This window comes from Cibotium barometz, chromosome 27 (assembly GCF_041138505.1).
Source record: "Cibotium barometz isolate CiBa-2024 chromosome 27, ASM4113850v1, whole genome shotgun sequence".
NCBI lineage: Eukaryota > Viridiplantae > Streptophyta > Polypodiopsida > Cyatheales > Cibotiaceae > Cibotium > Cibotium barometz.
In genome coordinates this window covers 18,187,805-18,211,491 of record NC_141072.1, presented here as the reverse complement: position 1 = coordinate 18,211,491, position 23,687 = coordinate 18,187,805, and the positions used below count along the sequence as shown (strand labels likewise).

General features: G+C 46.4%; 1 protein-coding gene across 1 annotated transcript in view; it reads left to right on the top strand.

Moving 5' to 3' along the window:
• LOC147623125 (uncharacterized) overlaps nucleotides 1-23,687 on the top strand; it is a 149,912-nt gene that overhangs the window by 44,743 nt on the left and 81,482 nt on the right. The window contains exon 5 of the mRNA XM_086821189.1: nucleotides 3,493-3,573. Coding sequence (XP_086677315.1) covers nucleotides 3,493-3,573 — 81 coding nt within the window. The remainder of the gene's footprint in view (nucleotides 1-3,492; nucleotides 3,574-23,687) is intronic.

The following is a 23,687-nucleotide window of genomic DNA, read 5'->3' as shown; positions in this document are numbered from 1 at the left end:
GTAATCAAAAGGCACTGACAATCTATTGTCTTCTTTTAGAGTTGCAACATTCTTTTGTGAAGCATACACTAGGCGCAAAGTTGCGTAACTCATTAGAAGGGAGACTCCATCAAGTAGATTCAGTAGAACATCGACTAGTAAATCCAGATCCATCAACATTGACGAGCTTCAGTATCTATAAATCGGCGATGGCGACTGTTTGGAGGCTTTGATCCGTGCTTATCTGTCTACAACGGCCAATTTTGGGTTTCAATGAATCTTCATCAGATTATTTTTTCAAAGGTTTATTAGAAAGGTTTTGCACATAGTTCTCTTCATGCATAAGCTTTTGTAAGAAGCTATTCACACTTAGATTTCTATGCTTCTTTGTATAAAGCCTTCATGCCATAAGAGGCAACACATACATGTACGCTTTTCAATTTTGGCATTCGTACACCTTCCTACCGTAGTTTTCAAGTGGGTGAACAACTGGGCGTGATACTCGTGTTGTGGTATGGCCCACGGCTCATGTGAAATGTGATATACCGGAGTCATGGTATAGCCAGTGAGGCTCATTCCGTTTGTTTGCTTATTTGTGACCGTGATGCCCATGTTGTGGCATGGCCATTGAGGACCAATCTAGTCCACTTTGTATCTAGTATTTGGTCGTGTCTGTTGGGTATTTCAGAGCTTCGTATGTGCACCCACTTATTTTGTCTGCCCGTGAGTGAACTCCCGCCAACTCACTTATCCTATCTTATCATTTGTGATGGATATGTGTGCCTATGTGGCATTCTCTACATCACATCTATCCTCTCTCCACATCCTTATATACCCATTGTACCTCATTTTCTATTATGCAATGTATTCATTTTTATTGTGTGTCTTATTCATTGAGTCATTGTTTCTCTCTTACTTTCTCTCTCTAGATCCATAGTTGTTCAACCATGTAATCCAATATGGTATTAGAGCCATGATCCATTGGCGCTTAAGGTGCACAATTCAATCTTCATCTACTCCATTAGATTAGGATATATTAGTTTCATTTGATTTAGTGTATATATATATATATATATTTTAAGCTTTGTCTCTTCTTTGTTTAATCTACTTCTCTGCTTGCCTCATTGCTCCTTGTCCTGTGCTGACTCATAAGTTGGACACCCAAAACAGCTGTGCACTTGCAGCAGCAGCAAGCACATGTACTTGGCATCTCGGAAGAAAGGTTTGAAGCAGCATTAGCATATGGAAAATGCAGAGGAACGAGCAACCAAGTCAAGAGAGAAGAGGGCTGGAGCAGTCCGAAATGAGACCCTCTCATTGAAGCCGGCCTGCAATCAGCCCAAGAGCATCAGAGCAGACCTGTGTGCAAACAGAAGGCTCACACACATGCTCGATGCAAGGTCACCGAGAAACACATCAGCTCAAGTGAAAGAAAATTGCTGCATCGTGAGCGTGTTCGCCATAGCCAGCAACTGTGAAGAGCTTGTAGAAGGTGGGTGAGAACCAACAAGCAGCAACAAGATCCAGGACAAGGAGGTGAAATCAGCAACAGCAAGCTGAATAGCGCACACAAAAGGTGCTTGGACTTCGCAAACAGGAGGAGTAAGGAGTTGCATTCAAGCAAACGGATGCCCAAGCCCAAGCCCTGCTGTGTACGAGGTAAATCAGCAAGGGGCAGCCACACAAATTCAGGCCATACGCACAGATAGTGCAGAAGAGAAAGTAGAAGAGAGGGCAAAGTTCGTAGCATTGTGGGCACAGAGCAACAGTCAATCAAAGCTCAAAGTGAAAGCAGCGCGCCACAGACAAATCAGCTGTTAAGGAGGTAGAGCCCTGTCGCGGTAGTGCAGTACACCATCGTCATCCTCAGCATCAGAGAGACGATGCTCCATGCAATTGCAGCAAGTCTGTAGCCGCTCATGCACCACTTGTTGATTATCCTTGCACAAGGTTGGGATAATGTTTTAGTGGTTCGATACCCTTAGGGTTAATCTTCAGCCTTTTCTTACTATGGTCCGGACATTTAAAAAACTTTGCACGTGTTCTCACTTGTGACTCATATTCGGGCACTAGTAGATTTGGGTACGATAAAAACAAATTGCAGTATAAACTGTTGGCCCTTGGCCTTGTTGTCACATCCCACTACGGTGTGCATTCATGGGAGGGCATTGATTTCTCTATCCAGCACTTCATCGATTTTATTTATTGTACTACAAGTTGCCATTCCATGGAAACGACCCCGCAAGCGACACTTCAACCTGTCCCAGCTTTTCATCGAGGGGGGTCACTTCTGGGCCCAGATTCTTCTTTTGAAAATTTCCCCTTCATCTCTATCTATGTTTGTAATAAGGGTTCTCTGCCGAGAGTAGTACTCCAAAAATTGACTATCTATCTTTTTTCTGTGTGCTTTTATCCTAGTATCTCGTGTGTGTTCACCTAAATAACCAAAGTCGTGTCCTTTAAACCCATGTTAGGAGCCAGGGGGGACTGTGAAAACTGCCAAGGGTGATGCTCCTATGAATCAGGCCTAGAATGGTTCTAGGATGCGGGTACTTCGGTCACCTAGCCCTTTGAGTCGCTATGTTTCCACGCTAAAAAGATTACAATCGTGTTGTTTATCACTTCTAAAAGTGCCGATTGTTGTTGTAATTCTTTATGGTGAGCTTTGGTTATCCATCTTTTCAACACAAGTATGCAGTTCATAAAAGCCTAATGCAGCTATCAAGAGATTAATAGCCGATAAGCTCAATCAAGAGTAAACCTTAAATTAGAGGTTTTCTTCTCTCGTTTTCTACCCAATTATAGTTGCCCCTTTCTTCATACACGATTCTTTCGTGGAAGTATTTCCATAATTTATGGCTTCTATGACATGCTAGGCCGCACTTCCCCTTGCTCAATGCTTGCCATGTGGCCAATTACTTTTCACCTTAATCCTTAATTTGATGGGAATCCCCTTGGGCCTTTCTACCTCTTATTTTCCATGTCAAGCATAGCCCTGCGTATTATTTAAATACGCACCCGTCCTTGAGGAATCCTGTCAATACAGGATGTGTAGTTAGGCAAATGAAACCTTGACACATCAAACTGAATCTTACATGTGAGATCCGACTAGATATGCTTAGAGCTCATCATTGACATGTACTTGCACCTATGATCTGCAATCTTAACAAAAGCTTTGTACAAGCATTTTAAAGTTCTCTTGCATTGAAATGAGGTGCAAGCCTGCATGTCATTAACAAACCAAAATGTTAAGACCTCACAGGGGGAACCTATGTACCTTCTTCATATTGCTCGATCATTGCAAAGAGAGAGTAGCGGTAAGTTCTTGGGAGAGGCTCTGGTTATCCTATGCAAATTGTACACAGCATCTTTTTTGATCAATGGGTTTTCGTCCTGGTGTGATGATAACTAACTTAGAGGTGCATAAAAAGTAGACTTATACATCTTGTATCAGATTTGGATTTTGTCAATTGAGGAGATGCTTATACTTTGATGGCTTGCTTATTTGTGTAGATGGACCAGCCTTTGCAAAAGCATGGTGGGAGGCTTGAACACAATGAAACTTACTGTGGATCTTGCTTTGGAGCTGAACAGGTACATTTGATCATTTTCGTAGTTGTGAATACTCATTGGGTAGTGTTGATGTTTTTGTATGTAAAACCATTGATTTGCTATCCTTTTATGGAGGTTAGGGTCTGGGATGAAGTTTTCTTGTTAGTGAGATGAACAAATATCTTAGTCTTTTCGTGGTGTATTGTGGGAGTTTTTAAAGTGTGCTTTGTGCTGTAGTGGGATTTACACGATAGTGTACTTTCATTGTAGAAAAACAGGTTAAGGTAACCTTGGTCATGGGAAAAATCGTCACTCTTAAAGAAATTGCTGTTGTGCACTTGTATTGGCATGCTGTGTTTGCCATCTTGTCTTCATTGCAAAATTATTCTCGCACCATGGTATATGGAAGCCCAACGGGGTGTGTAGTGACAGACTCAACCATGTGTTCAAGAGATAAAAATATAAAGAGAGAGAGGGGAGAGAGAAAATGGAATGGGGATCTTGCACAGTACACCACATTGAGCGGGGAACAGGCCCGACCCCTTTCAGGAATTTATTCAGGAACAATCCACGGGCACGTTCTCCAAGATCAATACAATCAATGAATACAAAACAAACAAATATGCCGATGTAGGATATCCAAGTCGATGTCGATGTCGACGCACAAGATCTCTGATGTCGAGCACACCACGGGGATGACCCATGAGTATCTCACCGGGCTAGTACTAGATCCAGTATCCAAATCCAATGGATCCCAAGTCCAATGAATCCAAGTCCAAAGTCCAAGTCCAAATCCTAGTCCAAAATTAAAGCTCCATGTCTTAGCTTTGTGTCCCATGTTCATGTCCAAGCTTCATGCCCAAGCTCTATGTCCAAGTTCTTCATGTCTATGCTCAAGTTCAAGCTTTCATGTCCAAGCTCTATGCCCATGTCCAAGTTCCATGTCCAAGCTCTATATCCACTCGCTCATCCCATGAATAATCTCCACAATTCCTATAGCCTTGTCGATGATAAAAACCCTAGAGAAGCTCTTTCTGGCAAGAAAATTGATATATAACCCGTTTTTAATGGTTTTCGGGCGATGAAAACTCCAAAAAGCAGTTTTTAGGGTTTTTGGAATTTTCAGGGTTTATAAAAATTTCTGTCCGTACAGTCCATACAGCTGTACGGATCCGTACAGTCGCACGAGAAGATGGTGACGTGGCATTGCAATTGTTGGAGTCGCTTTGAAATCAGCGGGTAGCGATGAAAAACTCCATGATTTGGTTCATAGATGATGATGAAGAAGATAATCTCCACGCTTGAACGAAGATGGCAACGCGATGAAGAGGTTCTTCTTCAACTTGATGCTCAAGAGAGACTTATGCTTCTTGTATACTTGGGGAAGCCTTGCTTTTTGCCAAAAAGTAATGCTTTTGCTTTGCTTTTGTCTTTTTATTAAATATTATTAAGTTCTTGATTTGTGCTTTTACAACTTTAGGGCCTTGCTTTTTGGCCCTAGAGCTACTTTTTGTTTTGGCTTTTTAGTCCGGCTTAGTCTCCTCTTTCCAATGGTGCCCTTGGCTCGTAGTCAACCCTGTTTGACTTTTTGCTTTTTCTTGCTTTTTGACCAAGAATGGGACCGCCCGACTGCGAAATCCAACACAGTTATCTGGACCATCTAGTCGCGATGACTGCTTGACTGCGAAATCGAATACAGTCATCTGGGTCATCTGGTTGCAATGACCGTCGACTGCGAAATCCAATACAGTCATTTGGGCCATCTGGTCGCAATGACCGCACGACTACAAAGTCCAATATATGTGGCATCGTTGTCGTCCAATGGGTCATGTGGCATCGTTGCCTCTTATATACAAATCTTGCTCCTTGGGTTATCCGACATCATTGCCACCCACTAGAGCATGTCCAAGTAACCATTATAAGTAGAATAATGGTCAGTTCCAATCCAATATATATATATATATGTACAATGAAGAGAGCTAGAGGCACAATCCCTCCCGCTTGAATTTGTTTTGATCATAAGACGTCCATATCTGTACTTCAAATACATCTAGACCAACCATTTCTTCATAAGCTCGAAGTATATCTGGATAGTCCTAGAAGTACTCTTCTAGCATCCATTTCACGTCCAAGAGCGAATAACTCTTGAATTCCAAGAGGAACTTTCTAACCACGATCTTTCCTCTTTTTCTCAGAGAATGAAACACAATCTGTTCTAGCTCTTGCACCCTTGATGGATCCTTCAAAACAAGTTCCTCAGGGGATAACCTGTACGTGGTTTCAATAAGCTGTCACGGAAACATTATATATCTTCCAATGATCGAAAAGGTCCAACTGATGACATACATGGTTGATCTTGTTGGTATCCTGAAAGGTCCATATACCATCATTCCCTAACTTTGGCAATCGAAAGATAAAATTCATAGCAATATTCTCCCATAGATCATTCGATGGGTACAATAATCCTGCTGGTGTTTGTCGATCAAACTTGACCTTCTGACAAAACAAACATTCTTGAATCATAAAGTTCAATGTGCTTCCTCATAGTAGGCTAATAGAAATAGCTCTCCAAAGCTTGAAGTGTAGTCAAGGTGTCTCTATGCCCCATTTATGGAGGAGCATGGCACTCTTCACATTACCTGGGTTTGTATCATTGATGACATAAAAAGCCACCAAATCTGTATTCTACAATCTGTTCCAAAACATCCTTGAAATCCTCTTTGGTAGCATAAGGATCCTTCACAAAGTGAAATCCATATGGTAACCCATAGAAACCTCATGGCTCAAGGGTCTCCGAGATAATGCATTTGCTACCTTGTTGTCTTTGACGTTCATAGGCCATAGCATGGCCTTTCTGGTTCAAAACTGCTCCAATGCAAGCTCATCATGTTCAACCACAAAAAAGGTCTAGAATATCCAACACTGGTCCTTTGCTAGCATAAAGTCTTGATGCTTCAAAAGGATTCTGTTTCAGCTTTGGTCCACAAAGATCTCATAGCTTTAAGCACCATTGCAAACCATTTGTCGAATTTCTTGGCATGATGTCAATTTGGTGATCTTCTGATCTCTCTAGCTCCTTTGCCTTCCTTTCCCTTACCTGTCTTGAGGAAACTGCCTCTGAGATAGCAGGCCTAGGAATGGCCTCCTTGTCTCCTCCACGAGAAATAGACCAAGTAGCTCTAGATCCTTCTGAGATAAGCTTTAGCAGCTTCAACTCCTTTGGTTTTGGTGGCCTCGATCCTTGATGAAATCTTCAAACATTTGAGCCCTTCTTTGATCCTGTTCCCTCTTGGTTCTCCAAACAAGGACTTATTCGTCTCTGAGAAATTGCTTGAACTGCTGAAAGTCATGATACTCTTCTGATGACCCTGGTTTCCATCCTGAAGTCCTGGATCAGCCTCTTTGTTATTCCCTTCATGAGGCCCTTGGTCTCCCTCTGCTCTCACCATGGCTCTGTCACCCCAAGAAAGTTTCTTCAAGAGAAATCTTGCGCTGATACCACTGTAAGCCCAGCGGGGCGTGCCGTGACAGACTCAACCACGTGTCCAAGAGATAGAGATATAGATAGAGATTCACCTAGGTATATAATTCAGCCGTATTAGCGGACATGCAAATTTCACATTGTGAAGTTTTCGTCCGAGTTGCGGCCAGTTGATATTGTGCTTATTCTTTCTATCTTTAGCGGTGCATTTGCCCTATCAATTACTTATTTGCTGTACTAATTCTTTCTATTTGCTACTTCCCTTAGTGCTAGGCTTCATTATGGCTGAGTCTGCCTTGCATCTTTGGAGGTTTGACAGAAACTCAGTATGAAGGGCTTTGTGTGAATATATGCTCTTATGTGTGTGTATGGAGTGCGTGTGTGAGAGCATATCTTGATAGAGAGTTCTACACCCACTATTGGGCACTGATGACGTTAGTGGGGATGTCGTAGTATCTAGTCCATACTATGCATAATGGAGCTAATAGTTATATAGGATTGTGGGTTGACTACCATGAGTATGTAACATGCACACTCCTAAAAGGTGAATTTGGGCATGCTCTTGGATTCATCTAGGTATATATATAGAGAGAGAGGGGAGAGAGAGAAGGGAATAGGTATCTTGCACAGTACACCACATTGAGCGGGGAACATGCTCCACTCTCTTTCAGGAATTTATTCAGGAACAATCCACGGGCACACTGGCCAGGATCAATACAATCAATGAATACAAAACAAACAGATATGCCGATGTAGGTATCCAAGTCGATGTCCATGTCGTTGTCGAGGCACAAGATCCTTGATGCCGAGCACACCACGGGGATGACCCACAAGTATCTCTCACCGGGCTAGTATGGTAGTACCAGATCCAATATCCAAATCCAATGAATCCAAATCCAAGTTCATATCCAAGTCCAAGTTCGTATCCAAATTCTAGTTCCAGATCCAAATCTAGATCCAAGTCCAAAATCTAAGCTCCATGTCTAAGCTCTATGTTCCATGTCCAAGTTCCATGTTCATGTCCAAGCTTCATGCCCGAGCTATATGTCCAGGTTCCATGTTTATGTCCAAGCTTCATGTTCCATGTCCAAGCTCTATGTCCAAGTTCATATCCAGTTCAAATCCAAGTTCAAGTAGTCCAAGTTCCCATGAGTAATCTCCACCACTCCCACAACCTTGTCGATGAAGAAAACCATGGAAAAGCTCTTTCTGGCAAGAGAACTGATATAAAACCTATTTTAATTGTTTTTGGGACGATAAAAACATCCAAAAGTTTCAAGGATTTTCGGAGTAGTTTAATGGTTTCTGAAATTTTTAGGGTTTTTGAAATTTCTGTCCGTACAGCTCCATACAGCTCCGTACATGGGTCTGTATCGCCCATGCATATGCCCATACAAGTCTAGGGCTGACCGTACATCTGAAAAGCAAGTTGGTGAAGGTGTTGATGGCGAAGAAGAAGCTCTCCATGATCATAATGATGCCCCCACACACTCCATGATCTCCTTTAATCTTCAATGATCTTGTTCATGGTACTACAAGAGAAGTCCAATCCTTTTTATACTTGTAAGAGACCTTGCTTTTTGCCAAAAAGCCTTCATGCTTTTACTTTGCCTTTTTATGCTTCGCTTTTCTTTTTTGGCTTTTGCTTTTGCTCTTTTTACTTTTATTAATAAAACATGACTCAACTTTTGGTGCTTTGCTTTTCTGGCTTTAAGGCCTTGCTTTTTGGCCTTAGAGCTGCTTTTTGAGAAAACACTTTTTAGCTTTTTGGTCTGGCTCAATCTCCTCTTTCCAATGGTGTGCTTGGCTCACGGTCAATCCTATTTGACTTTTTGCTTTTTCTTGCTTTTTGACCAAGAATGGTGCTTTTTCTTAATCAAACCTTATGGACCTTGTCCACATGTCTTCTTCCACATGTTTGGTGTCCGGGCATGGGTTTCATCATGTGAAATAGAGCTAGGGGGACCAAATAGTTACAATAGTCTCTTGAACAGGGATTGTCCATACCAATGTTGCATTGCATAGCATCTTTATGTGCTTGCCTACAAATTGAATTTGCATGTTGTTTTCATGCTTGCTTGATCAATGTGTAGTTTTGGGTAAGGGGACACCCGTCCATAAATTGTGCGTGTGAAAGTGTCTGTTGACATGGCTATGTGGCATGTGACAGGTGGTAAGTATTGGTCAAAACCCAGCCTTAGAATCTAGCATTAAAGTATAAGTGAGTGTACACACTTTATTAAGTTTTGGGCGACCAAAACTCACTTATAAATTATGACCAGTCCTGTGTTTTCACACACTGATGTGTCGAGGTGGACGAAGCTCAATGGCCACCGCCCAAACCTTATCCCCTTTGTTCAAAGAGAGAAACCGGCCATGTGTCCACCCTAGCTTGCACCTCAACTGACTTTTCCTCTTTGCCTGGCACCCATGGTGGGCATCTCATCATCTCTCTCTTCTTTCTCTCTCTAGAAGTTGATGCCCTCCTTCATGTGGTCTTTTCCTATATTTTCTGCACTTTCTTCTTCCCAACACCATATCCAAGCTTGTTAGTGTGTTTTCCAAGCTTCCAAGAGTGTTTCCAGGTGGTATTCACTCTCCTACAAGCTCCCAATGAAATTCAGCAAAACAGTCCTTATATTGCTCTAATTTCTGGTATTTTGGTTGATTACCCTAATTTTAGCCTTCCTTTCTCAAGTTGAACCATAGGGGAAGCTTTCCTAGGGTTCCCTTCATCCACTTGAAGACTTTTGTCGCGAGGATCGTGAAAGATGGAAGATTTCAACACTCCATATGCTTCCGACTTCTGTTGTCATCGACTCTACTTGCCAAATTGGTGAGCTTTAATACTCAATTATGGAAGCAAGTAGCAAGAGGGAGGAGAAGGACTCCATGTTCACATACCTTGTGTAGTGTTCTCTTGTCCTATGTGCTCTCTTGTAGATTGTTTCTATTGTGTGTTGGTAGAACGATGGAGAGTAGAATGGGCACTTGAGAGGGTAGTGTGAGTTGCAGATCTTCACCGACAACCATATTGTTTGCAATATTGTATTCATATGCATTGGTATGGAAATCTGGTTAGAAATGCCCATGGCACTATGTACTTGATTCTTCCAAGATTAATATACACTATTTGAGGGAGGGGCTAGCCGTTCCGACTCATTGTGTGTCTCTTGTCAATTCAACAAATTACATTTTGTATTGTGCTTGTTGTCCATTAAATTTTAGTGTATTGATTAGCATTGTGTTCGACCAAACATTCCACATCGATCGGTGGAATTACATTGCTATCAGATCATACGGTTTTCTCACTTCTATTGTGAAACACAATCAGTGTGAACACTAGCTATCTCTACACTTACAGTACTATGGACAGCTGTATAGTGAATGCTGAAGATGCTTACACAAGAAGTGGAGACAATGAAATGCATGCTTCCAATGCTTTATAGGAAGTACAAACTCATGTGGTGGATATTAGGGAACGGGAATATGTGGGACAACTGTCCCGTGGTACAGAGAAAATGTTGGAAGAACAGTCCATAGTCTTAAGAAGGAATCGGTTTCTGGTTCCATGCTTTAGGTGAATCAATCTCAAGAGTGGGTATCAACAAGTGCGTATGGTGCCTGAGGATGTACATAAAACTGCTTTCAAGACAACATTTAAGCTTTATGAGTATCTTGTTATGCCTTTTGGTCTTTTTTTTTTCGGGAAAAAGATCCTTCTATTAGTTAATGAAAGATAGCCACAAAGGGCTAGATACGATCACGAAGGGCTAGATACAAACTCGCCTCCCGTATGGGGCGCGAATGAAATGATCGTAAGGGGAAGAGACACTTCTTCTTCGGCTGGCCGTTGTTTGAGGAGAAGGCTATCTCATACAGGGGGAGGGGGGGCGGAAACAACCACATAGGTGGTCTGTAGTGCCAAGTGGGGTCACCACCTCTATCGGTCAGAAAAAGGCCAGGCCTCCAGAGCCTCAAGAAAGCTTCCCGCCGCTTCCGCATGTGGTCATGACCCCCCTGTAACTTCTTCCGTTGACCGTGGAGGGTGTGAATGATGTCGAGCCAAATGCTCTTGATGGACTCGGCATGCGGAGTGTGGGCACTCTCTATGGGCTCGCTGCATCTAGCTCGCCAAATGTGCCAGGCTGCAATGCTACTGCAAATCTCCCATCTCTGGCATGAGCCTGGTCATCAGTGGTTTGTATGTGAGGCTGTGATTGGTACTGCCGAAGTATGATGGTGAGAGACCTGAAGGGCAAGCCCTCCCCCATCCTCCTCATAAGCCTTGACCACATATAATGATCTGGGTCGAGGTCCTGTCCATAGTGAAGATGCACAGAATCCACTACCGAATCTGCAGAGCCTTAAAGGCAATGTCACGAGACTCTTGAGGGTGGCCACACCGCGAGCAAGCTATTGGCCAACCTCCAACTGCCAGCCAAGTGCCGACCGCCAAGCTCCTGTGTCCCATCAGCCAAAGAAAGAGGGCGATCTTTCTAGGCTGAAAACAGCCCCAAAGTCTCTTCCAGAAATCTGAAAGGAAACGCTGTGAGAGGCCCTGTGAGATTGCCAATGTGCGACTGGTGTCGGGATGCCATCAATCTCTGGCATCTAGATCTTGCGGCCTAGCCGCGCTGTAAATGCAAGGAAGGGGGCATCCAGAGTCTCCTCCCAATCAGCGGGGTCATGGCAAGTCCACTCTCCCGTGTCCTGCTGGAAGCGCGTGAGAGGTCGACACTCCCATATCCACAACCGCCAAAATCTCTCCCTGGCCACCTTGGTCGGCGGTGGGTCTATGTGCCACTCCTGTGCTTGAAAACCAATCACCCTCACCCTCACCCTCACCCTCACCCTCTGCAAGGTGCAGCCACTGAAATCCTCTAAGGGAAGCTCAGATTTGTCTAATCTACCATGATCCAATAGAAAAAGTGAGCAAACCATTGCCCTCATCTGCTCCGTGGACCACCATGAGAATATCATGTCTGGTAAACACACCTAGCCACACTGGGGGAGTTGGGTTTGGGATAGGAGTCAGCCACTCCCGAGAGATAGCTGAGTCCTGAGCCTATCTCTACCTCGGACCTCTGTCAAGCCTCTCTCTTGCACCTCCGGGGGTAACTGCCTATGTGCGATCCAATGTCCAAGGGACTTGGCTGGTCCTATGCTCAAGGCTTCCCATGATACATGAGGTCGGACCCCCAACATGTGGCCATTGGGTAAATGGATCAGGGGTTCCAGATCAAAGGCTGTTGAAGCCGCTCCTCTGAGGCTGCCAGAACTATTTGCCTAAGGGCCAGCTTGAGGTGATCCCAAGCTCGAAGTAAGTTGGCTGCAGATCTGTCCTCAAAAGCTGGACTAAAACTGCAGGCCTGCATCTTTGTGAAAATCCATTTGGTATTCTGTGGCCAAGGGCAGCCAAGACGCAGGGTGCGGGCTGAAATCTAGGCCAAGAAGAAGTCCTTCCAGGGCTCACCACCGGGAAGGAGTCCTCTAACGATCCGCTTGCCCAGCAGGGCACGTCTCTCAATAGTAGTATCAATTAGGCGTAGCCCCCCTTTACGACGTGGCTGAATGACCACTGTCCATGCCACCTTGCCCTTGGCTAGCCTCCCATCACTGCCGGCCCATAAGAAGTTCCGTATCAAACGCTGTACCTAGCCAATACATGCTTGAGAGAAGGCCCATCATGACGTGATGTACCACATGGTGGCAAGAAGGACCTAGTTCGCCACCACCACTCTACCTGCTAGGGAGAGCCTCGCAGAACTTAAGTATAAAAGCTTCTTTTGAATACTCAAAAGAAGAGGGGCGAGCTGTTGCTTTGGAGAGATATCAATGCCCACCTGGCAACCAAGATAGCGAATTGGAGTGCCCCTCGGGATCCATTGGAAAGCCTCAACTGGGCGCCGAGTTGGGGCGAGTGTAAAGCCTACCCAAAAACCACACGACTTGTGCCAGTTGATGTGTGCTCCTGATGCGTGGCAAAAAACCTCGATTGCCACCGCGAATCTCTGGAGATTCCCCACATCTCTTGAAAGGAACGCCGCTGTGTCATCTGCAAACTTTGAGTCAAGCTGCTCCTTCTGTGTGCGAAGGGGGAGACGTAATTGGTCTCGTGGCTGAGAAAAAACTGCTCATGGCCTTGGCGACGAATAGGAAGAGGTAAGGTGCCAAAGGATAGCCTTGCAGTACCGAGCGGAAAAGGGGGAATCTGTTGCCACGGGCTCCCTGAATGAGAACTTGGCTGTGCGAGGCCGAGTAAAGTCCTGAGACCCCAAAAACCACTCCACGGGGAATCTCATCCGGCTCATCATGCACTCTAGAAAGCTCCAATCCACCCTATCATAAGCTTTCTCAAAGTCTAGGAGTAGCACTATGAGGTCCTGTAGTTGCATCCAGGCCGAAGTTGTCTGCTCCGAGAAGGTGAAGATGTTGTCCATAATGCTCCAATCCTGAACAAAGACGGTATGCGTTTCATGAATCAAGTTTGGTAGAAAGGGCTAAAGTCTCCTGTTGATGGCCTTGGCCAAATCTTATAGGTGGTCCCTAGAAGAGTGATGGGTCTCCACTGCCAGATCTCCAATGTGTCACCACCCTCCTTAGGAATCAAGTGTATCAAACCCTGTGAGAGCCTCTTTGGCATGACACCTGTGAGCATAATCTCATTGAATGCAGCTCGAAGGCCGCCTTCCATGAGGTCCCAGTGATGAAGAAAGAAAGAGACTCGAAGCCCGTTTGCCCTTGGTTAGTGCCGTCACTCCCTCCGCCAACACCTCCGAGTGAATGGAGTCAATAAGGAGCGAAGAGAGGGGGGAACCACCTCTCTTGTATGCCGCCAGAATCTCATCTGGCTTAGAGAAAGGGTGAATCAAGCGGCGAACGGAACTCGTCGACTGCCTCTGCTTTGGGTCGCGGGGGTTGCTAGGGGGCGATGGGAGTGCTCTGGAGAAGTGGAGGGAGGGAGGAGGGTGGGCTCTGATGTGGAGGACGGGGTTGAAGGAACTGCTGCAGGTGAAGACGCGGGCGAGGAGGGAGAGAGGAGGGTGGGCTCTGATGTGGAGGACGGGGTTGAAGGAACTGCTGCAGGTGAAGACGGGGGCGAGGAGGGGGAGGGGACGAGGGAGGAGGTGGACGAGGACAGAGAGGCCGGAGAGGGGTCCTGATGGGAGAGATCCATCGGAGAGGAAGGCTACTAGGAGAGGCTCACTGGGGGCACGGTGGGGTCTAACGGCCTCACTAGGCACTGAGAGTTAGGGGAGGGCTCTCGAAGGGGATGGGCCGCCAATTCGGAGGGGCCCGCTCTGTGATTGGAGGGGGCCATCACCAATGGGTGGGTGCTGTAATGAATGCTCAAAACGGTTCTTTAACAGAACTGAATCCTCTTGTGCTCTGCTAGCCTGGCGCGCACGTCGACGGTGCTCAGCCCTGGTGGTCGGTTGACAGCTTGGGCGCGGGCCAACCGTCTGCCACTCTTTGCCAGCTATGTCATTTGCGGCTTGAATACTCCACTCATCGTTGAAGGATGGGGTCCTCCCGGAGGCATTGGATAGATACATGTTCACCATGAAACTCGTTTCGGTGGCTTTGAAACTCGTTTCACGTTTTAGTGTTGAAACGTTTCATGTGCACATTGAAACCATACCATTTCATGTGGGGAAAAAGGTTGTGATTTTGTGTTTTTTTAAAGCTTTTATAATTCTTTCTCTTTCCTTCTTTCATCCTATTTGTTCTTTTCTCTTCTCTTTTGTATGTCTTCTTTGTTTACTGATGATAAATATGCTAATATCATCTTATAACTAATGGCCAGTACCTTCACATTTTATGTATATGATCGTTTCGGTCCAACATTTCGTTGTCCACCTACCTGGTGTTGAAACGTTTCGTTCCAAAATAAATCGTTTCAGCATCGTTTCGTTTCGATAGTGAAACGTTTCGTGGTGACCTTGGATAGATATAACATGTGGCATTGAATCCGGCAAGGCAACACATATGCGGAGGGATGGGAATCCCGGCTACCCGTACAAGGGCTGAGGCAACAGTTGGGGGGGGGGGGGGTTCCATCACTCTCCCGTTGGCACCACCAATCACCGGGAGAAGAGGAAGGTATTCCTTCCTAAGGTCAGGGAAGCAAACTGTCACTGGAAACCCAACAAAGCATCAAGTGGGTTAGACGCAGGGTTGAAGCTGTGTTGCCACTGTGCACAGAGGGCCTGTGCCGTATGCAATGCAAGGGGGCTCAGCTGCATGACTCAGTCTGACGCCGCTTGCGAGTCGAACTTCACCTAGTAGTAGCCACGCCCCAGAGTCTGTGATCTTTACTGGTGCATCAATGAGGCTCGCATGTAAAAGATCTCTAAGTTGTCCGCGCGCAAGGTGGCTACCAACAATTTTGCAAATGAGGGTGGAGGCCTCTAATGCTCCAACAGACGTGGCGAGGATCTGAAGGTGCGCTTGAGAAAAGGATAAGCAAGCAACGGCAGCCTCAGTCAGGGAAGACGGAGCGGTTGCCATGGAGTCCTCTTGGGGGTGAAGACCAAAAATGCCAACAAGACTTGTCAAGATGAAGAACGCTCGGAAGATCTTGAAAAATCAACTTGCGGGAAGAGGGAGAGCAGAGCAAAAAGGGGAGCATACACGAAGGAGGGAAGGCGGGGAACCGGGAAGAGGGGGGGGGGGTGAAGGCGGGAGAGGAGAGAGAAAAAACGGTGGGGAGGGGGGGTGGAAAAGGGAGGCAGGGGGGAGGCGTAGAGATGAGAGGGGGACGGGGGGCAGCAGAAAAACTAGGAAAGTGGGGTGGGGGAGGCGCAGGGAGAAGGGAAGTAGGGCAGCGAAGGAAGAAAGGGGAATGGGGGGGGGAGAAGAGGAGGGGCTGGGGAGGGGGCGTAGAAACGCGGAGGGGAGGCGGGTAGGACAGGTGGGCAGGACAGACGGGCGCAGGGGGCGAAACAACGGCAGAAGGGGAGAGGCGTGCGCGAGGCCGGGGGGGGGGGCTGGGGCGGGGGGGCAGGCGACGAGCAGGTAGGGTGGGGGGAGCTTAGAGAAGCACACACGTTATGCCTTTTGGTCTTACGATTTCCCCGGCTACATTCAATAGAATGATGGATCGCATGTTTTGTGGATACAAGAAATTTACAGGTGTCTTCTTTGATGACGTCCTAGGCTTCTTGAAGACCGAAGAAGAGCATAGTGCATCATAGTTGTTTCCGTACGGCGTACGACACCATACCATATGGAACACCATATGGTACGATCCTGTACAGACTCGTACAGATTTTTCTAGAAAAAAAATTATTTTTCTCGATTTTTTTTTTGAAAAATTCAAATTTTTTGGGAGGTAATGATCTTATTTTTTGCTTGTCTATGGCTATTTGAGTTTCCTTTGTACTATGATGCTTCCCTCCCCCTTAAAATACTCCATATCTCGAATTGGAAATACCTAAGTTTATAAGTATTTTTTTAAAATACCGTATTTTATCGTACGATAAGAAACAAATTTATATCATATTGTATTTTCCCGTACGGTTTCATATTGTACGAACCGTACGGTATTGTACCTGACAACTATGATAGAGCTCATTTGGCTATTGCTTTTGAAGAACTCCATAAGCATAAACTCTTCATAAATGCAAAGAAGAGTGAGTTCTTCTTATCAAAGATACACTATCTTGGGCATATTGTGTCCAAAGATGGACTGCGGATGGATCCTGCAAAGATTGATGTTATTCGGGATTGGCATGAATTGAGATCAGTGCATGAGATCCGTAGTTTTCTTGTATTATGCTCTTACTACCGTAGGTTCACTCGACACTTTGCATAGATTGCTTCTCCGTTGTATGACTTGACAAAGAAGAAGGCTAAATTCGAATGGACTGATGTAGAGAGAGAAGCATTTCTCAAATTGAAAGATGCAACTACGTATGTCCAATGTTGATCATTTTGGATTTGTAAAAGCCATTCAGTGTTGAATGTGATGCATCTGGAAATTGCATAGGAACTGTCCTAAATCAAGAGGGACATGCCGTGGATTATGAGAGCCGTAGATTGCATGATGGAGAGCTTTCTCTTGGCGTTATGAGAAAGAGCTCTTGGTTGTAATTCATGCATTAGCCATATGGAAACATTACCTTCTTGGGGCTGATTTTATTGTGAAGACAAATCACCAGAGTTTGAGGTATTTTCTTACCTTAACTAAATTGTGAGAGAAACATATGAGGATGGCCAATTTCCTCTCTATGTTTCATTTTCAGATTTTGCACACCCCAGTAAAGAAGAATGTAGTGGCAGATGCATTGTCATGAAAGCTGTATGTAGCAGCTATCTCGGTTGCCTCTCATGGAGACTTGTCTACCATGCGTGATTTATATCATACGAATGCTGATTTTGCTGCTATTTGGGCTGATTTGATGGCTAGTCATGCACATGCCTTATATGAACAAAGAGGGTTATCTTATGAAAGATAATTGCCTTTGTGCGGTGTTTGATATAAGGCAAAAGGTTTTGGATGAGTGCCATGCTTCTCCATATGCTGGTCATGGAGGCATAATGTCTACTACGCATATGATTGAGCGGTTTTTCTTTTGGCCAGGTATACGGATGGACAGAGAGGCACATGTACGTGCATGTATAACCTGTCAAAAGGTGAGATTTGATAGGCAAAAGGCACTAGGCCTACTTTACCCATTGCCTATTCCCTTGCAGCCATGGGAAAGCATTACAATGGATTTTATTATGGACTTGCCACGGATCCAACAGGGCTATTTGGATAATTGTAGACAGGTTTAGCAAGAAAGCTTACTTCCTTTCCCCCCCCCCCCCCCCCCCCCCCCCCCCCCCCCCCCCCCCAAATTGGCCTTTGGCCTAAGATTCTCCCATAGTTACCAATTTTTCACCGCCCATAGGCACCCACCCATAGGCGCTTATTTATCCGCTCGTAGGCGATGCTGCTGAGAAAGCACCAAGGGAGGTTTTGAGCCGAGGACCTCTTGGTGCTAGGCAAACACCTTCACCCATAGAAACATGGGACGGGGAACGGGACGGGGACGGGGCAAAAGGCCGTCCCGAGGACGGTGAAAAAAACGGCAATCTGAAAACGATTGTTTTTTTGCAAATTTTTTTAACACACTTGATTTACACTTAGAAACCAAGACATTAAGCACAAAATTGCACCGAAAAGAGGAGAAATGCATAGTCGTATTAGCAAAAAAACTATAATGGGGCGCCGATGGCGTGATAAACAAAAGTGAGTGTACAATCTAAACAAAAATGCCAAATGGCATAATGAAAGGCCCAAGGAGGGTGTACACTCAAGGCAAAATGACTAAGTGCCAAGATACAAGATTGCTAGCAAAAAAGTGGGGCAAGAGTCGAGACTCGAGACTCTAGACTCAAGAGACTAGGCAAGAGGCTGAAAAGGGTGAAGATCAATCGTGACCTCCTCAGTGAAGTCCTCCATGGGCTGGTCCTCAAGTGGAGGGGGAGGGGGAGGTGGGGAGGACAATGCCTCGGGCACAACCTCAAGCTCCTCTAAAATCTCGGCCCTCTGCTGATCAGAGAGATGTGGGTCCTGCTGTGCCTGCTCCCATTCGGTGAAAGGATCTCCCTTCTTTGTCAAGCCCTTGCAAAGCATTCGCAAGTTGGCACTGACAAATACCAAATCATTTGCCACGTTGTACACCAAGGCGGTTCCTCTTCTTAGAGGAACATTGCTTTTAGCTTCTCTGTCATGCGATCCATTGCCTCGTACACTTTGCCAATGCATGGTTGAGTGGAATCCACTACCTTAAGGAGATCAATAATCGGTTGCACCATCTCCACAAGCGCCTTGGCCTCCTCCCACCATGCTGCATCGTCCGCCCTTTCCCTGCAAAATTTGCCGACCGTCGTGGAAGCCTCTGAAGTGCGTGCAAACTCATCACTGAGGAAGAGTCCCCTCAATGCCTCGCTACATGTACACAAGCCGCCTAGCATGAGAAAGTTGAATGCAAACCTCGTCTCGGAATACTTAAGAAGAGAGAGGCTTGACTTCTTGGAAAACTCGTGCTGCACCCTTTGATGGTTGAGGACAAAGGTCACTATTTTGTTGGCACCCTCAATGACAGGTGCAACCCAATCCAAGGCCCCTATGTCTTTGATAAGGTTGTTGAGGCAATGGGCCATGCAAAAGCACACGGTGATGTGAGGATAAGTTGCTTGGAGAATTGTCCCCGCCGCCCTATTTGCCGGTTCTCCATCCGCACATATGGCAATGACATTCTCCGCCCCCACCGTCTCTAGTGTTGTTGCCCACTCCGCAGCAAGTATCTCGGCACTCTTCCCCGTCCCGGAAGCATCATGGGAGTCGGCAAAGTATGTCTCCCCTCGTGAGTAGGCAACAACTCCATGGTTGGAGCGCTTTCTAGTGTCACTCCACCCATCAACGACGAGGGTAACACCATTTTCAGACCATTGCTCTTTCATGTGGTTGGCCGCCACCTCCACGCTTGCCTTCTCCTTCTCAAGGAGAGGTGCGGATGGTCTCCGAAGAGGGGGGAACATAAGAGGGTCCATACTCCGCTATCAATTTGCACATGGCCCGAAAGTATGGAGATCTATCCAAAACACCATATGCAAAACACAAACAAAATTCAGATTTTTACCATCATTTAGTCTTTTAGTCTTTAGAGCATGATATTTGAATAGTACATGAGCAACCCTACGGCCTAAAGTATAAACGCATAATACATAATAGTATAAATATTAAATAATAATACATATGCATAGTGCCAAGGACTTACCATGCCGCCCGAAATGCTATGTGGTCATGAAAGAAGAATTGTGCCACCGCCATGTCCACCTCCTCTTTCAATTGAAGGTTCCAATTCTCATCAAGAGTACTTTGGCGTCCCCGGGAAGCGGATGCCTCTCTTGATGAACGAGGTACATGCGGCGTTGATGTCCTCACAAAGGATGTGGGGTCGACGGCCACTTGAGGATTGCGTTTTGCCAACTCGGCCGCCTCATAAACCACAAGCTTTTCAAGGAGCTCCTTCTTCTTCTCGGCCGAAACCTCCTTGCAAAATTGCACTTCATTGCCGGGCTCATGCAAGAAGTGAGCACGCACTTTGTGGGCACCGCCGGTTCGCTTGTAGCCGCAAAGCTTACATACCCATGGTCTTGAACCACCCCCTTGACCGTATTGCGAGCACTCTACCTCATCCCACCAACTCCATCGATGTACGGCCGGCCTCCTTCTTCGTGATGGAGCGGGTGTTGAAGTGGAGGCGGCGGCGGCGGACCCGGGTTGAGGAGAGGAAGGGGTTTGAGAAGAGGATGCCATAGTGATAGAGTAGAGCTTGAGATGGATGGTAGAGCTTGAGAAAGAGTCAAGACGGAGAATCGGGATGGAGATGTTGGAGAAGGAGAGCTTGGACAATGGAGAGGGTGAGCTTGGAGAGGGAGAGCTTGGATGTTGGAGAAGGAGAGCTTGAAGAGGGTGAGCTTGGAGAGGGAGAGCTTGGATGTTGGAGAAGGAGAGCTTGGAGAGGGTGAGCTTGGAGAGGTTGGAGAGGGTGAGCTTGGAGAAGGAGAGCTTGGAGAGGGAGAGCTTGAGCCTTGGGTCTTGGAGAGGGAGAGCTTGGAGAGGAGAGGGCTTGAGGAGGTAGAGGTCTCTTATATAGAAGAAGAGGGGAGCCTGGGAGAGAGAGACTCAAGAGAGAAGCTTTGGAGCCTTGGAGGAGTGGCGCAAGGGCCAAACGGTCATGACAGATAGCCGTTGGCACCCCGCCAACGGTCAAAAATGCCGCAACGGTCTGTTTGACCGTCCCCGTACGGACAGGGAACGGCGTTCCCGGAACGTTCCCGGAATGCGTTCCCGGCGTCCCCACTTCGCCGTCAGTTTTCCGTCCCCGTTCTGCCATCCTGAGGACGTCCCGCCCCCGTCCCACGCGCTCCCCATCCCTAGGGTCCGTTCCCCCCGTCCCATGTCACTATGCCTTCACCACTTGAGCTATCACCTCATTAGCAAGCAAGTTACTTCTTGCCAATTAAGAAGACCATCAAAGCTGAGCATATGGTTAAAATATATCTTGCACATGTATTCAAGCATCATGGAATGTCGAAGTCCATTCAACATTGTAGGGGATAGAGATCCCAGGACTACAAGTCTCTTTTTGCGGCATATGAAGCCTCAAGGAACAACGCCGTATCATCTGTTAACTCAGAGTCCAAAAACTCTTCCTTCGTGCATAAAGGCAGCCTGAGACCCACAACACCAGGGGGAGTGTCATGTGCACAGTGTGTATCTACCGTGTGCTACACGCACGCAAGACTAGTTTCGAGGCTTGGGGAAGCTTGGAACTAGGCAGGCTTATTGACGAGCTGAGTTAGGGATATACTAACGGGCGGGCACCCAAGTACTCGGGCGGGCGCCCGTTAGTATATCCCTAACTCAGCTCGTCAATGAGCCTGCCTAGTTCCAAGCTTCCCCAAGCCTCGAAACTAGTCTTGCGTACGTGTAGCACACGGTAGATACACACTGTGCACATGACAGGGAGCCCAAAGAAACCTGCTCATAGCCTCAGCTACACTGAGGTACAATAAAGGGGCGAGGGGACATCCTTGCCTCACCGAACGGGAAATCTGAAAACAGCCAGAAGAAGTCTCCCCCGAAGGAGACCCTGCTCTTCCGACTACAACAGACACCATAGCTCTACTTAGAGCTCAGAGCCAGCTTCTCATGGAGCGTCTCCAACTCTTGGAGGCAACAATAGCATGTCCTCCTCCGCCTCCAGTAGCCCCCGACTACATCTCCCTCTTCTTTCAGATGGAACAACAAAGAAGAGAAGACGAGGCCACACGGAGAGAAGAAAAAGCAAAAGTAGAAGCAAGAAAACAACAAGGAAAAGCAGAGACGGGACTACGAGGAAGCCCAACGCAGGATCGAAGAAGACTGGCGTCAAGTTGAACTCGCTGCTCGGGAGCACCAACAAGAGCTCGATCGAGAACGTATGTTACTCGAGCACCAAAGGGAAAAGGAGGCCATGCATCTTAGATACCAGCACCTCTCTTCAGCTTCCCTAGCCTCAGGTGCCACCAACTAGCAGTCTGCAGCATCAACTACCGTCATTTGAAGTCAACCAAATTTTAGTAAGTATGATCATTTAGCAGTTAATCAGTTTATTCATCAATTTACTGCTCATTTTCCATTAGCTAGAATCACAGATCCACAGGATAGAGTCCACGTAGTGGCTCCCCACCTTACAGGTAAGGCAGTCACTTGGTGGCAGCATTGGTCTAATCTTCATACAGACCAGACCACAGGTGTCACAACTTTTAGCTAGGATACGTTTGTTCATGACCTGAAGACGAGATTTTCCTTGCCCTAGTATATGACCGGTTTGGCAGATGAGTTCTATGGACTCAGACAGAACGGGTCTCTAGTGCTTCAGTTTTTCGGAAAGGTTATTACATTAGCACAGCAATTAGGGCTATCTGCGCAAGCCAAGATGGAGCAATTCATTCGTGGATTGAATCCCAACATCCGGTTCACAGTTTGTAACGGTGAACCCAGTACATATGACCAGGCTTTGACTCTCGCTCAAAATGAGGAAATGAAGATGAATGGAGACAAGCCCAAGCAATCATCCCAGTCCAGTACCAAACCCCAGCAGCAGCAATCTGCTGCACAGCCAGGGAAAGGTAATGCATCTTCTAAAGATGCTAAGAAGGACGGTAGTAATAGCTCTAGTTCAGGGGGTAAGAAGGATAAAGAATCTAAGCCTATGAAAACCCCCGATGAAAAGGCTAAGGCAAGCATTACTGGAGGTTATCTTCCTCCAGAGGAGCAAAAGAAATACCAATCAGAAAACATATGTTTTTTCTGTCACATCGTAGGGCATGGTAAGAAGGATTCCCACAAATGGCAAGCGGAACAAGCCGCCAAAGCCCCTTCTGCCGCAGTTGCCATAGCATCTCGAGCTCCTCCAGCCCCGCCTACTACCACCAATGCGGTTCAGCTTTTACCTTTTGTGCATCCTATGCCATCCATGGTATTTGATGCTAAGCAGGAGAGTGAGAGCGATGCTGCACAGAAAAGCCTCATCCGAGCTTATGGCTTTGCCAAGTGCGGACAGTTTGCAGTCCTATTCGACATGGGCTGTTCTGAAGACGCCATCTCTCCCCAGTTGGCTAACAAGATGAGTTGCACATTAGTACCATATCATCTGGATGTGGACGGGTTGAGAGTGGTCTCCGCACCCACATATCCCAAAAGGCACAGTAGTTTGCCTTTGAAGTTGAGAAGGCCTCATTCCAATGAGATTTCATTGTCTTGCCTCTTTTGGGGTGTGACATGATCTTAGGAATCCAGTGGTTTCGCCAATATGAGCCTATTCCCGATTGGGGGCAGGACACTTTTACTATCTCTAAAGGTTTTCCTGAGCCCGTCATGATTCGTGGGGATAGAAGCATTCTCGGCATCCCATTGATTTCGCACCTCTAGGCCCAACGAGCTATCTACAAGGGAGCAGAAGGAGCACTACTTTATGTTCATGCTCAAACAGCCTCTACCTCATCGGTAGCATCTATCTCATCTTCAGTCCCATAGCTAGCAAACCTCCTATCCAGACATCAGGACATTATGCTTAGGGACAATCTTCCGCCCAGTCTCCCTCCATCTTGTCCCGAGGACCATCAT